The 14174-nt window shown below is 37.1% G+C and overlaps 2 protein-coding genes across 12 annotated transcripts in view; one reads left to right on the top strand and one right to left on the bottom strand.

Annotated features, from left to right (window-relative positions):
• Positions 1 to 4469, bottom strand: part of STARD6 (StAR related lipid transfer domain containing 6) — a 42605-nt gene extending 38136 nt beyond the window's left edge. The window contains exons 1-5 of one of the 5 annotated variants that reach the window (XM_017882992.1): positions 3773 to 4469; positions 3037 to 3059; positions 2148 to 2231; positions 278 to 371; position 247 (exon numbers count right to left, since the gene is read on the bottom strand). In XM_017882992.1, the coding sequence (XP_017738481.1) occupies position 247; positions 278 to 367 (91 nt within the window). In that variant the 5' untranslated portion in view covers positions 368 to 371; positions 2148 to 2231; positions 3037 to 3059; positions 3773 to 4469. Of the gene's footprint in view, positions 1 to 246; positions 248 to 277; positions 372 to 2147; positions 2232 to 3036; positions 3060 to 3524; positions 3753 to 3772 lie in introns of those variants that run through there. The other 4 variants (XR_001887489.1, XR_001887492.1, XR_001887491.1 and 1 more) reach the window with 4 other exon arrangements.
• CUNH18orf54 (chromosome unknown C18orf54 homolog) overlaps positions 3979 to 14174 on the top strand; it is a 24557-nt gene continuing 14361 nt past the window's right edge. Inside the window, exons 1-6 of one of the 7 annotated variants that reach the window (XM_017882988.1) lie at positions 3979 to 4059; positions 4658 to 4848; positions 6511 to 6838; positions 7630 to 8418; positions 8755 to 8905; positions 11677 to 11779. In XM_017882988.1, the coding sequence (XP_017738477.1) occupies positions 6556 to 6838; positions 7630 to 8418; positions 8755 to 8905; positions 11677 to 11779 (1326 nt within the window). In that variant the 5' untranslated portion in view covers positions 3979 to 4059; positions 4658 to 4848; positions 6511 to 6555. Of the gene's footprint in view, positions 4060 to 4472; positions 4552 to 4612; positions 4849 to 5704; positions 5832 to 6179; positions 6197 to 6510; positions 6839 to 7629; positions 8419 to 8754; positions 8906 to 11676; positions 11780 to 14174 lie in introns of those variants that run through there. The other 6 variants (XM_017882986.1, XM_017882987.1, XM_017882985.1 and 3 more) reach the window with 6 other exon arrangements.

A 14174-nucleotide genomic window follows, 5' to 3' on the forward strand; every position in this document is an offset into this window, starting at 1 on the left:
AAAAAAATATATATATATATATATTTCAGAGGCAGGGTCTCACTATGTTGCCCAGTCTGTAGTGTAGTGGCTATTCACAGGCACAATCATAGTGCATGACAGCCTCAAACTCCTGTGCTCAAGCAGTCCTCCTGTCTCAGCCTCCTGAGTAGTTGGTACTATAGGTGCATACCACTGCACCTGGCACAGAAAATACTTTTTTTAAAAAAGTCTTTACAATGAATTGTTTCTTACTTAAAAACAAACTCTTGAAACATATTTTAACTTATTTTCTTACTGAAATTTTAACCACTTTCCAGCCTGATGTATCTTGAGTATAACCTAAAACTTCTTGGACAGTTTTTTGGGCAATTGCCTTGTAGTCCATCTGTCTGCAAAGTTTTAAAAACAAACAACTGGTAAGAATATAATCATATAAAAACTTAAGAAGTGCTATCTTACATTTTAATATTATTTCTATAGTGCCTATCACATAGAAATGAACACTATTACTTGATAAATGCATGTATGCATGAACCCCTCTCTGCTTATAGTCTTTCAAACAAGAAATTGTGGTATAGTAGAAAAATCTAGACTTTGGAAACAGAAACCTGGGTCATATCTTGTCTCTGCCACCTAATAATTCTGTGAAGCATATTACTTAGTATTTCTGTTTTTCCATTTTTCTCAAGGTACAAAATTAGGATAATATCTGTCTTGTAGAATTAGTGTGAGGATTAAATAAGATGATATGCTTAAGGTTCTATCCAGTGCCTGGCATACTATAGTCATTCAATAAATAATTTTAATTTCTAACAGTTTAATCATGCGTCCTTTCTCTTCTGAAGCATCATGAGCTGTTGGTTATGTGTTCTTGAGGTTTAATCTTTTTAAAGTGAGTAGCAGTGGCACTACATGATCTTGCCCCTGCCTTCCTCTTCAAATATACCTCCTACCGGGCTTCCTCTTGTCCACTTAGCTCCAATCATTTGATCTCCTGGCTGTTCCTCAAATACAATCAAGCAATTTCCAACTTCAGGTTGTTTGTACTTGCTGTTCCTTCTGCTTGTCACTTTCTTCTGCAATGTGTTCATACAACTGTTTCATAGGTATCTTTGCTTAAATGTCACCTCCTCAGATAGGATCAAGTTTAAATCAACTGAATTTAAATGTACTAAACCCTACTTGAAGTTAGAAACTACAATGGACTGAATGTTTATGTCTCCCTAAAATTCATATGCTGAAATCCTAACTCTCAGGGTGATATTAGGAGATGATTAGGTCATGAGGGCAAAGCCCTTATGAATGGGATTAGTGCCCTCACAAAAGAAACTCCAGGGAGCTCACTGGCCCCTTCTGCCATGTAAGGACACTGCCAGAAGTGGTAGCAGTCTGCAACCAGAAGAGGGCCCTCACTAGAACCTAACCACTCGGGCACCCAGATTTCAGACTTCCAGGATCCAGAAAGCTGAGAATTAAATTTATTGTTTACAAGTCATTCAGTCTTTGGTAATTTCTTATGGCAGCCCAAAAGGACTGAGACAGGCACTGTGGTAGGTGTAGCAACAACAGTTGAGTAAGATACTAGATACTATTTCTGCTGTGAATGAGTTCAGGAAGCTGCAGTCTCACTGGTCGTTTGGTTCATCATCCAGCTTTCAGTTAGGGGAAGCTGGCCGGTAAGTTGAAAGCAGAACTGGATTCAAATCCTGACTTTGTCACTTAGCACCAGCTATATTATTTTGGGTAAATTGCTTAATCTTTGAACGTCAATTTCCACATCTATAGAATGGGGATAATAATATCTATCTCACTGAATCATTATGAGAATTAATATTTGTAAAAATGCTTGAAACAGTGTGGAGCCCTATACTAGGTTATCAAAATGGTTAGTTTCTCTTTAAAAAATGGACACATGTAAATCCATCATTTAAAAAACTCTCCAAAGATCTGCCTCCTTAAGCACTTAAATAAACCTTCTTAAAGTTTAATTATTATAACATTTCTTCCTTAGCTCTCACCTAAAACTCTTCAGGTTGGACATAAATCTATTTTCTCTTATTTAATTCTCCAGCAAGGCACAACAGGTGATAGCCTCTATATTTGAAAAGTTTTAGTAAACCATTATTATAACCTCCTCTTTCCTAGCAGAGTCCTGGTTTCTTTACCTTTCCTGACAGATTTAATGCAGAATTTTAGTAACCACTGGGGCTCCTCTCCAAATCCTTGTGGAAATCTCCATATTTCTTAACCTGTGAGGAAACAAGGCAGAAGTAGAATTATTTAGATCCATGAATTAGGTAATATATTTGATAATTTCCTTTATATCTTCTCAATGTCCTTTGTCTATACTTTGTCTTCACTAGGAAACATTTGCTATATATATGCCCCAAGATGAAAGAAAAAGTTAGTACAAAAAACTTTAAAAGATAAAAGAATCTTTAAGAAACTTCTTCTTCTTCTTTTTTTTTTTTTTGAGACGAAGTCTCGCTCTGTGGCCCAGGCTGGAGTGCAGTGGCACCATCTCGGCTCACTGCAAGCCCCGCCTCCCAGTTTCACACCATTCTCCTGCCTCAGCCTCCCCAGCAGCTGGGACTATAGGCGCCCGCCACCACGCCTGGCTAATATTTTCTATTTTTTTAGTAGAGACGGGGTTTCACCGTGTTAGCCAGGATGGTCTCGATCTCCTGACCTCGTGATCCACCCGCCTCGGCCTCCCAAAGTGCTGGGATTACAGGCCTGAGCCACCGCGCCCGGCCAAGAAACCGTTTTAAAGAAACTCAGTTTAAAAAGACATTTAGGTAGAATGTGGATACAAAAATCTAACTTTTTAAGCTCATGTCATTAACAATCCTTGTTTAATCCCTGAACAGGGCTTGTCTTAGCATAAAATACCGTTCTTGATTTCCTATTAGAAACCTACTTGATATTAACTTATCCAGACACTTTGAAGATTATTGGGACATACCGCTAGCAGGGTATGTCTTATTTTCAAATCACCAACTATTACTGCCACAATAGAAGAAAGCACCAACAGTAAGACTACAGTTGTATTACCTGGTGATAGAGCATCGGATGAGCTGGAACATATTCAGATGGAGTCATGGTCAAGGATATCTTCACTCATAAGGTCAGTGGAAAATAAACATAAACCAAGATTGGGATGACCTCTTTTTTGTATACACCAATTGGTTGAAACTGGATTCTTTCCAGACTTGCAATCAGTTTTACACATGTTAGTGGGTCTTTACATCTGTTTGTATAATGTCCCTCTGTCTGGGCTGCCTGACTGGGTCCCCAATCCGTGCTGGGTCACTGCTATTCTTCCCTGGGAATCAAGCTTCACTAGGAGTTTGTTAAATCCCATCCCTGGCTAAACTCGGCTCTCCCATCTCCCATCTGCTTTGTGTGTGAGAGGCTCCGGGGTGTGATAGGAAAGGCACTGAAGAGGGAGTGAAAGAAGTGGTGAGGGGCGCTGCCTACTAGCTGAGATGATGTCTTATTTTTGGCGGGGGATGCTCTGAAAGCGGGGAGGCTGAGCTCACTTGGAAAAACTGGAGCTGTGGGGCCGACTCTCAGCAACCGGAACGACGGCCGCCAGCGCCCTTAAGTCTCCCTCCCCATCCAGTCCCCTCCCGCAGACCCCGGGGCCGGCCGAAAGGAGATCAGCTAGTCCCCGCGAAAACTGGCCTAGACTAGCTGTGACCGAGGTTGGGAGGGCGTGGGGGGCAGCGACTTAGATCAAGCCCACATCCGCCCCCTCCCAGCCCCAGAAAGGAGGGAGAAACAGCACCTCCCAGCAGGGGTCGCGCCCTAACGCCCCACAGCATCCTTTTTTCTGCTCCGGCGGCTTCCTCGCCTCCCCTAGCGCCCGGCGCCCCACTGCCGCGCGTGCGCACCGCAGGCCGGCGCCATGTTGGGGCGGTTTGAAAGCGAGCGCGGGCGTTGAGCTCTGCTGTGACTGCTGAGGAACCTGCGCGTAAGCCGAGCCTGAGGCGAGGCGGTGTCCGGGTTCGGGAAGCTTTGCGGTGTCTCGCGTTGGGTAACAGGCCTGAGCTTTCGGCGGAGAGCTGTGGAAGTGTGCGGTTTTTTTGGTTTTGTTTTATTTTTATTTTGGGGCCTTAGGGGTGAGTTAGGCCGGGAAGGACGGTGTCTTTTCGAGGGTTGTCCCATCCTGTGACAGCCGAGAAAAGGCCAAAGGAGAGTGGCGAGGAAAGAGGAAGAGACGTCTCCTGAGGGAGGGCGCTTGTGGAGTCTCTGTGGAAGGAGGAACACTGTAGGGGGAGTGCCCCTTGGACGAGGCAGGGTCGCGGTACGCGGCGGAGGGGCCTGACACAGGCGTCTGGGGACCTGAGGCGGCGACGGGAAGGGGCTTGCGCTCTGGGTCCGTCGCTTCCGAACACTTCTCCTTCAGTCCATTGCGGCGCTCGCCCTGGTTGCTGAATAAATGGTTTCGGAGTGAAAAGCACCTCTTTGAAGACCTTGTCTGTGTCTGTGACTGACGGGCGGTGGAACATCAAAGGGAGGGTGTCGCCTGATTGGGGCTGGAAAAGTTGGAATTCAGAGCGCCCGGTAGGGGAAAGATGCGCAGCGCGGGGGGCGGGCGACCTTCGCGGGCCGGTCGTGGGTTCCTGGCTTTCTGCTGCTGAGTAAACAAACGTTCCCTTTCCTAACTTAGGAGTCACAGAGCTATTTCCAAGAGTTGTTCTTAATTTCCTGTGCGATATTCCCATTGGCTATTTGACACTGAACGCTCTGTTTTTGAATCAAAGGTAGTTGAAATTTCTTGTCAATAAGTTTACAATTCTGTTTTTCCGCGTGATGGATTTTCTTTTGGAGATTCGAACTGAAGCCTGTACAGAGGAAATGGTAAGATATATGGGATTTGCATGAGATATATGGGGTTCAAAATAATCCTGTGGCTGAAGTGGGAAGAAGTGGGTGGGTCCATACCCACTTTCGGCCACAATTGGGGTCTGTTCAGTGATTGTTGGAAACAGGATAATGAGTGCATAGGGGTTTATTGAATGATTCTACTTTTGCATACTCTTTTGGGGAAAAGTTGGAAAACTTTTCATAATAAAACTTAAATTGTGCATTTTCTTTTTGTCTGTCCTGTGTGTTGAAATAACTAGTAAATGTTATCATCCACTTATGGATACCAATACAACAGCTTTCTCTTTTACGGTTTTGTAAAATAAAATCAGTAGCCTGTTCGGCATTCAAAGAGGGAAAACGTTTGGTCAGGCTTATCCAAACAAATTTGAGTGAATTTAAACTTCTTTAAATAAAAGGGATACGAAAAAGGTGAAGCTGGCTTAGTTTAGCCATTCGTCAGAGATAATACCAATATTACAGCATTCAGAGGAATCAATGAGACGAAACAACTGTTACCTTATATTCTGCCATTTCCACTGACCACGGTCAGATCTCTTGTAATGGCCATTGTATGCTCTAACGCTGTGGTAGGATGATGTTTTACTTTGTCTCTTATTTAATTAGAAAACTTTCGATATTTTAAAGTCAAATTTAATAGTTACTAAGATTACAAGTTGTTATAACTTAAATATTTCTAAAATTATAGCCAAAAATTAAACATTATAACATCATAGCATATGTTAAGTCCTCAACAATACTTTTTTAGCATAGCAAATCAATTGATTTAATTTTAAAAAGAATGTCATCATGGACTGAATTAGTGCCGGTTCGTTCTGTTATTTCTTAGGTTTTCAAATATACATCCTATTACTGTACTGAGGTGGACAGGGATTCTCTCAATTTTAATAATGGAAAAACAGTAAGAAGAACACGTTGGGTTGATTTTCACATTATTTAAGCTTCCTTTAAAAGAGGTGAGCTGAATCCATTTAACATAAGAATTGAAAATAGGGAGGGTGGTAGCAAAAAACGAAGGTCAGGAAATGGTTATTAACTATTTTAGGAAACGTGCATATTGTTAGCTCATTCCAGAATAAGACCTGCAGTTTATTTACAGTTAAATGTTGTAAATGTACTAGCATTTATAACATTGAAAGTGAATATTCTCCATTGTTCCTTCTTCTTTTGAATACTTCATTTGATGGCTTTAAAAAAATTATTGAGCACTATTATCTGCAGCACATGGTGGTAGGCTTATGATTTGAAAAATATTGTGTATAGGGGAATTTTAGGTATTGTGATGTCATAGAATATATCACCATAAGAGAAAAGACTATTCGTAAGTAGTTTTTAGGACTTTTAAGGAGTGAGTACTCTTTCTTTGGTCTTTTCCATGTATATTCTCAGATAATTTTTGTATACATACTTCCAGGCACGTAGTAGGTACTCACAAAATGTTTTCTAAATCATCGATTAAGCAATTCACAATAATAAAGATAACAAAAAATCTACAATTCCAAACAAGAAGTGTCTGTTATAGATAATGGATTTTATTCTTTAAAGAAAATTATGAAAGGTTTACATATTTAATAATTTTGTTTGTATATGGTCACTATTTTAATTGGCACCTTAACATTTTGTTTTGTATTACAGTTGTTTTAAGGGAAATGAGTAGAAATAATCCACTTTGAAGAAGCCATGGCAAAATCAAAGACAAAACATAGACTTTGTTCTCGGGAATCTTCAGTATCTTCGCTGCTGGCAAGCTGCAGTCTGAGTGGTAGTAATTCCTTTAATTCTGATGGCTCTTATCACTATAAAGATAAGCTGTACAGATCTGCTTCTCAAGCTCTACAGGCTTATATTGATGATTTTGATCTAAGCCAAATGTATCCTGGTGCCAGCACTGGAAAAATTAACATTGATGAGGATTTTACTAATATGTCACAGTTCTGCAACTATATTTACAAACCAAACAATGGTATGCTTTTATTTTTTATGTTTTCTTTATGTTCATATGTTTTGAAGCATTTGAGAGATGTACTGTAGTATTGTAAAGTTTGACATTATTTTGTTATTTTGAGTAAAATAACTTATAATATTGAGATCTGGGTATTTTGTAAAATGATTATATAATTCTCTATGTAACAGTAATATTCACAAGATGTTAAGAGTTTGTCCATAATAAAGCTCCCTTGAAGATAAGTTTGGAAAATGCAGTTGTTGATAAGTCAATTACTACTTTACTGAACACTTACAGAATGACCCTAGAATAGAAAAAGTTTGTATTCAGTTCTTAGGGGTATGTGGTCAATATATTCCAGAAGAAAAGAATGAGAAGAGCTGTTCTCTATGTGTAATCCATGCCATTGCAGGGTTTGTAGGTGAGAAAACAAGTTATTTTTCCACCTAGTTTAATAGCATATTTTTTTCTAAGCTGCAGCCAATATTGAGTGACCAATGTTACTGTGATTGTATTAGTGTATCAAATATGTCTAGATGAAAAATGTTGAAGAAACAGTAAATTTGAGAACACAGGAAAATTCAGGAGGTTGGAGAGAAACATGCAGAAATTAGCACAGAATGAAGAATCATGTGAGAAAAAAAGCACATCGTATTTTATCAACCTATACCTTTTTATACTTTTAATCGAAGCTTTAGTGAGGATAAGGGGAAAGCAGCAAAATGACTCTTAAATTCTTAATTCTCATTTACTGTTGGATATTATAAAATATTTGTATGTAATAAACAGAACTGTTCTTTGTTTTTCAGCTTTTGAAAACCTTGATCACAAAAAGCACTCAAACTTCATATCCTGTAGAAGACAGGCTATTAATGACATAGACTCCATGAGCCTAACAACTGATGATCTATTAAGACTCCCAGCAGATGGATCATTTTCTTATACTTATGTTGGACCGAGTCACCGAACGAACAAGAAAAACAAGAAATGCCATGGAAGACTGGGTTCATTGGACGTTGAGAAGAATCCAAATTTTCAAGGACCCTCCACTCCCGTGGGCAAGGATAACTTTGTTACTCCTGTTGTATGCACAAATATAAATGGAAAGCAATGTGGTAGGCTAAAAAACCCAAAACTTATGAATAGGACTAATAATTGCATTTCTGAATCATCTTTGTCTTTTCCCAAGAAATCGTCTATCAAGGACAGTTCAGAACACAGTCTTGAAAAGAATTATCCAAGATGGCTCACTAGCCAGAAATCTGACCTTAATGTTTCAGGGATAACTAGTATACCTGATTTCAAATACCCAGTCTGGCTCCACAATCAAGACTTGCTACCTGATGCAAATAGTCAAAGGGTTTGTCAAATATTTAAAGATGATCAGTGTTCCCATAGACACAGTCATCAGGCACAAGAAACTTCTCAGCTTATGAATAAATTAGATTGTTTTGAATATGCTTTTGAACCCTCAAACTTTTCAAATTCCTTGAGTGATGATAAAGAATTAGTTAATGAATACAAATGTGATTTTGAACATAGTCAATGTCAATGTGAGAATCCACTTCTCCCAGGACAATCCACAAAGCCATTCAGTGGTAATACTTTGTTTATAGCTTATAGTTCTTTTTCTTTTTTTTTAAACCAAAAGAAATGCTATAAAGTTGATGTGATACCTGGGAGCTTTTATGTTTTATTTTCATGTAATATATCTTTTTAAAATGCTTATAATCTTCACATACAGCATTTTGTACCTAGAAAATGTCTTTTCTCCCATTTTTTTCTTTGCTTGAGATGTCACATTGTAACGTAATTTGCTGTTATAGATGAATGTACATTCCAAATGATCAGAACTCTTGTTGACTTTGTGAGATCTTGCTATGCTTTACGTTAATTTTTTTCTTTAAGGATTAATAGCCGTCTTTTACAATTAGGTGACAAAATTGAATTGCTTATCTTGAAGGCCAAGAGAAATCTAGAACAGTGTACTGAAGAATTACCAAAGTCCATGAAAAAGGATGACAGTCCTTGCTCATTAGATAAACTTGAAGCAGAAAGATCATGGGAAAATATTCCTGTTACTTTGTAAGTAAGTGACAATGGAAAAACTGTTTAGTTTTCCAAATGAAAAATGTCATGTGAATATCTGATTTATATTTAAATGGTGATTAATAATACTGTAATTCCATAGAACAAAGCTTTGTGTTACTTGTTTTAAATTTCATTTTCCCTTTATTACCACAAGATGGTATAATGTTTCATAACCTTAGGTACTTTATATAACATCTATCTTTGTTACGTGTTCATTTTGTTTCATTATAAAATATTGATAAGCATCTTAATATGAGGGATTAGAACTAGAAACAATTATTTTGCAGAGTAGGGTTATGAAATTCTTGTTATTTTCTTCTGACTTAAAGCTTTTCCTCTGTTCCTCTATATTCTCTCCATATAATGGAGTTATAAATTTCTTTTTTTTTTTGAGATGGAGTCTTGCTCTGTCACCCAGGCTGGAATGCAGTGGCACTATCTCGGCTCAGTGCAACCTCCGCTTCCTGGGTTCAAGCCATTCTCCTGCCCTTCTGCCTCAGCGTCCCCAGTAGCTGGGATTACAGGCCTGCACCACCATGCCCAACTAATTTTTGTATTTTTAGTAGAGACAGGGTTTCACCATGTTGGCCAGGCTGGTCTCAAACTCCTGACCTCGTGATCCGCCTGCCTCGGCCTCCCGAAGTGCTGGGATTACAGGCTTGAACCACTGTGCCCGGCCTAGAGTTACAGATTTCTTATCGTTTACATTTTACTTTCCCTTTTAGTTGTTGTTTTCCTTAAATGATGGTACATTTTTTATTATCAGAATAAACAGAAATGCCTTATTGCTAACCCCATATCATGCCTTAGGCTTTGACAATTTATTAGTCTTTAGTTGTCTAAACTTTCATTCTGTTATAGACAGAGTCTGTTAGTTCCTGGATTCTTTTTTTTATTCTCAGTTGATTGTCTGTTTTCAGAATGTAGACATTGACTATAATTCCAATTTAGAAGCCTACCTATGCCATTTTCTTGCTGTATGGCCTTGTACAATTTACTTGACTTCTCTAAACTCTAAAGATGGAGAAATAATGTCTGCTTCAGGGTCATTGTGAGGATTAATTTGACTAGAAAATGAATATAAAGTTTCTGACCTAGGATGAGCTCTCTTATAAATTTTAGTAGTGATGATGGTTATCTAGAATATTTTATTTTCTCCTTTTAACTTCATTTCTCCTTATATATTTCATATATATCACATATATCATATATCATATTTCATATATATGTTGAGAGATATATATATAGATATATATATATATAGGGTTGATAATGAGTTCATGTAATGCTTAACTTCTCTTATCCTTCTTGTTTCCTAGTTGCTTATTTTATCACTTGTTCTGTGTATTAATAAAATATCGTAGCTGCAATACTGATTTTAATTGGAACCAAAATGGGCAAGCAAGTAGTATCAGGGTGCTTAAAATTTTTGAATGTACTTAATGTATTTTATAATTTGATAATGTAACTTCTAACTTGTGTAGTTAATACTATCAATAGTTTGGCTGAGTACCTCGCATGTAACAATTCAATTTGGAAGACTGAATTTATATTGTGATGGGAATGTTTGTAGATAAAACTAGTGATGAATTGCTGAGAAGGAATAGATCTCAATTTGAGATTGACAAATTATTATCAACCTGTCATCAAAAACAAAATGGAATAGGAGTACTCAAGGTAGTATTTTAAGTGGTAGAGCAAAACCACAATCAGATCATTGCTTTTTTAAAACGGCTATTATGGAAAAGCTCAAATAAATTATGAGAGTAGAATAGCATAATGAACCTCTATGTACTCTTCACCCATCTTCAACAATGTGGTAAATGTTTTTTAATAACAGATGGGCAGATCTACAAAGTGTTAGTAAAGAATCGGGGAAAGGACTACCTGATAGGATGAAAGAGCTTGTGAATTAGAGATCAAATATGTCAATAAAGAAGCATGCTTATTAAGAAAAACATCAGCATTGTGTAAATGTTAAAAAAAGATTCTTAGATATCTGAGTTCTTGAGTTACAAACATACCTTATAGTGATGTAAAAATAAGATAAATAAGTTGAATTCATTTTTGTGATTAATGGATTCTTGGAACCTCTACTACCCCGTGAATATCAGGAAAAAAATGGGTATTAAAGGTACTAGGTACATAGAAAATTTATTCAGTTTATGCAATATATCTGTGAGATAGATGGGACTACAAATGTTGAAACTGAAATTCAGATAAATTACCTAAAGTCATACAGTGAGTGGGACTGAGATTTCATGCAGGAATGTTATTTTTCCAGAATAATCTGTCCTTTATGTTAATACCAGTTATAAAGGGGAAGTCTGTTCTGTTGCCTTCAAGTAGGAGAACATTTAACTGCCATTCTAGTAAAAACTTTTAATAGTTCATGGGGTTGTTGATTATTATCTGGTAACAATGTTTAATTGGAAAAATGTACCGTTTTTTTCAAACAAGGTGAACTTGTGGAGCATAGTCTGTAGTTTAGGCCTTGTTTAGCTGAATGCTAATATCTTCAGTTTCTTCATAGTGTTTTCTTAAAACTTGAAAAGAGAAGCAGGGAGATAAGAAGGGGTTGGATTCTGGTATCAGTTTAGGGAGAAGATAAGGGAATTACCATAAACATTAATATGGATCATATCCATGATGATTATTTCTTGGTGATTACTTGTATTTAAATGAGAATTATTAAATTATGTACTGTTTACTTTTTAGAAATTGGGAACGTAATTACTATCTTGCATCCTTTAAATCCTGTTTAGCAAATCTCCTATTCCTGTTAACTCTGATGATAGTCCTCAACAAACTTCAAGGGCAAAGAGTGCTACAGGGGTTCTTGAAGACTTTCTAAATAATGATAATCAGGTAGGTGAAATTAAAAGTTTTAAAACTTATTAAAAAATTTATGAATAATATGTAGATACTAATTTTTAAGTTACTTAGATAATTTAAAGTAAAAAAGACTCAAATCTCCTCTCAAATACACATAATTCCTTCCAGAATTATTGATTATATTATTTTTTATAATATTTAAAATTTTTAAATTAACACAATCATACATATCTGGGATACATGGTGATGTGAAACACCATGAATATATAGTGATCAAATCAGGGTAATTTGCATACCATCATCTCAAATATTTATCATTTCTTTGTGTTGGGAACATTTAAAAATCCTCTCTTTAAGGTATTTGGAAATATGTAATAATTTATTGTTATAGTTAGCTGATACTGCTTTAGAACACTAGGACTTATTTTTTCTATCTAGCTATAATTTTTTTTATCCTTTAAGCAATCTCTCTCTATTCCTTACCTCCCTCCTACCTTTCCCAGTCTCCAGTAACCACTATTCTACACTTTACTTCTATGAGATCCGCTAGTAAGCTTTCCCATATAAATGGGAACTATGATATTTATCTTTCTGCTCCTAGCTTATTTTACCTAACGTAATGTCCTCCAGAGTGATACATTTTGTCACGAATGACAGGATTGCTTTCTTTTTGAAGACTGAACAATATATATATATATTTTTTTTTTTTTTTTTTTTTTTTTGAGAGACAGAGTCTTGCTCTGTCACCCAGGGTGGAGAAGAGTGGCGTGATCTCGGCTCACTGCAAGCTCCGCCTCCCGGGTTAATGCCTTTCTCCTGCCTCAGCCTCCTGAGTAGCTGGGACTACAGGCGCCCACCACCACACCTGACTGATTTATTTATTTATTTATTTTTTTGTATTTTTAGTAGAGACGGGGTTTCACCGTGTTAGCCAGGATGGTCTTGATCTCCTGACCTTGTGATCCGCCTGTGTTGGCCTCCCAAAGTGCCGGGTTTACAGGCTTGAGCCGCTGCGCCTGGCCTGGCTGAACAATATTCTGTTGTATATATATGTCGCATTTTCTTTACCCTTCTATCTGTTGATGGATACTTAAGTTGAGTCTATATCTTGGCTATTGTGAATAATGCTGCAGTAATGGATAATACTAATTTATATTCCACAAGTGATTATTTCTTAAAGGTAAGTTGTAGTGGGAAATCTTAAACCATAATAATTACCTTCTTTGTCTCTTTCTACAATTGTTGACTTAGTCCGATTTGTCTTATATAAGTAAAGCTACTCCTACTTGCTTTTGGTTACCACTTGTGTGGAATATCTTTCTCCATTCTTTCACTTTAAGTCTATGTGTATCTTTAAAGGTGAATGGAGTTTCTTGTAGGCAACATATAGTTGAACAATGTTATTTTTATCCATTCAGGAAGTCCATTTCAAATTTTAACTGGGGAATTCAATTTGTTCACATTCAAGGTTAATATTGATAAGTGAGGACATATTCCTGTCATTTTGTTTACTGTACTCTGGTCATTTTATATGTTCTTTCTTCCTTTTTTCCCCTCATATTATCATTACGATTTGGTAGTTTTCTGTAGTAGTGTTTTATTCTTTTCCCTCTGCTAGTAAGTTTTATATTTCCATGTGTTTTCATGATGGTGATTATCTTTTTGCTTCCAGATGTAGGATTCCCCTGAGCATTTCTTGTAAGGCAGGTCTAGTAGTGGTGAATTCTGTTGGTTTTGGTTACGTAAGAAAGAGTTTATTTCTCTTTCATTTCTGAAGGAAAGCTTGGCTGGACATAGTATCTTGGCTTGCGATATTTTTTTCAACCCTTTTAATATATCATCCCATCCTCTCCTGGCCTTTAAGGTTTCTGCAGAGATATCCACTGTCAGTCTAATGGGAACTCCCTTACATGTGACTTGATGGTTTTCTCTTGCTGTTTTTAGAATTGCCTTTGCGGTGTAACCATAATGTGCCTCTGGGAGGCTGTTTTTAGCTTAAATCTACTGGGGCCATTGAGCTTACTGGATTTGGATGTCCATATCTCTTCCTAGATGTGGGAAATTTTCAGCTATGATTTCATTAAATAGGTTTTCTGTGCCTTTTGACTTCTCTTCTCCTTGTGGAATTCCCATGATAAGACATTTGTTCATTTTATAGTACCCTTCAAATCTTGTAGGCTTTCTTTACTCTTTTTCCTTCTCTGATGGGGTAATTTCAAGTGACTTATCCTCAAGTTCAGAGATTCTTTATCTATTTGATCAAGTCTATTAAGCTATCTATTGTATTTTAAAATTTCATTCATTGAATTCTTTACTGCATATTTTCTGTTTGGTTCTTTTTTATGATTTCTGTTTGTTGACTTTGTTGCTCATATTATGAATCGTTTTCCTAATTTGGTCAAATTATCTCTCTGTGTTTTGTGTATCA

This window comes from Rhinopithecus bieti, unplaced genomic scaffold (genome assembly GCF_001698545.2).
Source record: "Rhinopithecus bieti isolate Rb0 unplaced genomic scaffold, ASM169854v2 scaffold_13674, whole genome shotgun sequence".
Classification (NCBI taxonomy): Eukaryota; Metazoa; Chordata; class Mammalia; order Primates; family Cercopithecidae; genus Rhinopithecus; species Rhinopithecus bieti.